Here is a 3,382-nt window from a genome sequence, read left to right as displayed (position 1 = left end):
TTAAAACTTAGGATTTTGATGCCTTCAAGAAAATCTGAGGCAGGAGTCTTAGCAACGTGCCTCAGTGATGAGTAAATCTGGAGAGTCAGGAGGCTATTCTCTATTAAGAAAGCCACTAGTGTTGGACATATTCTCTAGGAACTGTAGAAAAGAAGAATCCCAAAGTGACAAACCAGAATAATGCCATGTTCTACAAAATAATAACTATGACTTTGAGTTCTTCAAACAGAAAAGGCAGAAAAACCCAATGGTCATTAACCAATCTGTTTCTCTTCAACGTATGGCAACTTGGTGCTAAAAAAAAAGGAACAAAAACAAAATTGTATGATCATTCCTTAAATAGAAGGATAATGATTCAGAAATTATTTCTAAAGGAATCAAAACAGAATTTTTAGAGACCTGGCCAAGTGGGCAGTGTGTTTCAATCTGAGGGGAAGAAAATGCTATTGAAGCCTTTGAAAAGTCAGGATGCTTCCACACCACAGACTTCCTTGCCTGGTCGAGTTTACAAAATACACTTACGAGAAGTGACACCTGCAAACCCAATTGGCAAAAGAAAGTATCTGAAAATAGCTTTCATGTCACTTCTCAAGCTCCCAAATGGGAATCCAAATTTTATACTATATTTACCAGCTATCTCTGAGATAACATTCTTTCCTAAGTAAACCTAAATGTATCATTAACAAAGATCTCCAGTTATTTCATAAAGATGTTGCTTTGAGTGGAAGCAACAGTATTACGAGCATAAGTATAAATTGATTAATAGTAGAAAAGGCAAGAACTGGACCAAGACAAAAGACACAATTAATTATTAAACAGTATGGTAAACTGCATGAAGTTGCTTCAAGAACCCAAAACACAGAAAGTTTAAATCCATTACTCCACATATCTTGAACGTTTACAGATCATGTCAACCAGATGCCAAAATGCCTGTGTTAAAAGTGGAAAAATTCAGCCTATAAGATGTATGGTGACAGGTACACAGCCATACTAGAAACATAAGAAATTGATAAAAATAAAAATTTGTCAGTCAAAGCTTTCAGAAGATTATTGCCAATTGCTATTATATAGTAATCACAACTAAAGTCCAAAAAAGGCAGAAGCTCAAAGTCAATTTTGAAATAATCGTTACCTAATCAAAATGCTAGAGAAGAGGTATTTTTGAAAATAGCATTGTGAATTTGTTTTTCCATATAACAACACAGAATGTATGCTGCAATATTTCTGGCAGTCGTCTGTAACAGCAGGCTAAGTTACTGGGCTTTGGCCCCTGTAGGGCAACATTAGCTGAATCAATGGATTTCTGAAAAATGCCACTGAAGTGAGAGCAGAGAGTAATGTACAAGGAGAAGGTGGGACGTGCAAAACTGAAGTCACAGACCTCAGCTACCTATTGTTATAGGTGAGTCAGCACTACGTCTGCAGTGTTAAAGACAGTCCCTGTTATCCCCCAGGTGCTGCCAACACTTCTGATGCCTCCACTTCTGGTTCCCCTCTGAAAACCCAGAGTGTGCTCTACACAGAACTAGGAGCAGAAGCAGGGTTCTCAGAAATGTGAATAAGGCAGAGACCATCTTCAAAGCCCAACTTCAAAGCTGGAGATTTTGACAAAAGCCCCTTTGGGAATCTTGGAGACAGGGAAACTCTACAGGTGTTTGTCTCAAGGCAAGCATGCACACATCAGTCCCCCAGCCACATCAGCGAACTCTTCCATAAGCTGTGAGAGACTGACTTCCCATCTATGTTCCCATTACCTTGTTCCATTTTTGCTGCAACCGAGTCACTAGATCATGAACAAGCACCAGTGATTTGTTCAACCAGCCTGACTTCTACTCATAAAAACTTTTCCTAGCCCCATAGATGAAAAGAGTCTCACCTTATCTGATACAGGGGCTAAAACTGCTACTTGCTGCCAAAGAAATGTTAGCAAAGGCTGGAGATAAATATCTCTTCATTCCTTAGGAAAATCAGAAAAGAGATGTAGTCTAGAAAAAATAGTTCTGCTTGATTTAAGGGATTAGTTATAAGATGTGGTTCATAATTCTTTTCTGGTTTTTTGTTTTTTACCAATGACAGGTTAACCTGATTTCTGAATTTAAGAAAAAAACAAAAACAATGGTTAACTACTTTTGTAGTTAAAACTCATGGGATGAATTTATGAAAATAAATATTCTGATGATCTTAGCACAGATTTACACTCCCCTTGCTCCCATGAGCAGCATAAACTCAAGTATATACTTTCAATATACACTTTAGGTAGCTGAAAAGAAGCTGTTTACCTTTGATCTCAATATTCTAGAAGAAATACAGATAAGCATAAGCTGGACCATGCTCAGAATAGTGGACACAGGATGATATAGAAAACTGATATATATTAGGAGGAATACTGAAGGACCCAGGGATGTCTGGTCTAGAAAAGACTGAGGGAATGAGCAATGGGTGGCTATTTTCGAAAGTTCAAAAAATGATGGGAGAAAGACAAGACTTGTTTTGTGTGGCCCCAAGGTTTAGGAAATCACTATAAGAAGAACTTTCTGTTGGTCTTGTTCAAAAATGAGAGTCATGGATTCCCAGTCCCTGGAGGAGATTGAGCAAAGGTTGGACCCTCTTCGTGGAGCTGCTGAAGAAAAGGTTACACCACCTGCTGAACATATAATCTCTTTCAGTTCTTACAGTCTAATATTCTGTGACTTGACTAACCTCTCGTTCTCAGTGGCTGTCCCTCCAGGTCAGGATTTAGGCACATTGGCACATTACACTGGCGTTTCCCAGGCTGTATCTGTTCTGTGGATAGAGAGAGTATTTCGGTCTTCAGTGTGGTCGGTTTAGCATGATTCACAATACAAAAAATTTAACCAGTAATCTCTTGGAGCCATTTTTTTTCTCAGTGTTATTGTTGATTATTAGCATTTACAGGACACATCTTAGATTTTAGGGTAGGGGTTTAGCATGATTCACAATACAAAAAATTTAACCAGTAATCTCTTGGAGCCATTTCTTTTCTCAGTGTTATTGTTGATTATTAGCATTTACAGGACACATCTTAGATTTTAGGGTAGGGTTGTTTGGGATTTCACTACAAACCTGCCATTCAGTTGTATAAAATGCAACCAAAAGTAGGAGAGCATCTAAAACCATCCAAAAGAAGTCCAGACTCCCCCCCAAAAGATCTCAAACCCTTTATCTTCTGGTATAAAATGAAAGGCTAATGTCACAGCCATGGAAGAAATGCTTTATGCACATCAATAAATATGTAAGTGATAATTTCGGTCTATGGCCAGAAAGGTCATAAGACAGCATGTGGAAGTGGTAGAAGGAAAAGATAGGCCTTTGGAGGATGGGGGAGAGGAGTGTGGGGTGGGGCAGACATGGAGGAGTGGTG

General features: G+C 38.6%; 1 protein-coding gene across 1 annotated transcript in view; it reads right to left on the bottom strand.

Moving 5' to 3' along the window:
• Positions 1-3,382, bottom strand: part of LOC103606191 (protein unc-79 homolog) — a gene marked incomplete at both ends in the record, with an annotated part of 122,513 nt that overhangs the window by 53,646 nt on the left and 65,485 nt on the right. The window contains one exon of the mRNA XM_008590782.1: positions 2,701-2,784. Within this exon, the coding sequence (XP_008589004.1) occupies positions 2,701-2,784 (84 nt within the window). The remainder of the gene's footprint in view (positions 1-2,700; positions 2,785-3,382) is intronic.

The sequence above is a fragment of the Galeopterus variegatus genome, unplaced genomic scaffold (genome assembly GCF_000696425.1).
Source record: "Galeopterus variegatus unplaced genomic scaffold, G_variegatus-3.0.2 Scaffold6365, whole genome shotgun sequence".
NCBI classification, from domain to species: Eukaryota; Metazoa; Chordata; class Mammalia; order Dermoptera; family Cynocephalidae; genus Galeopterus; species Galeopterus variegatus.
This window is presented reverse-complemented; position numbering and strand designations above follow the sequence as displayed.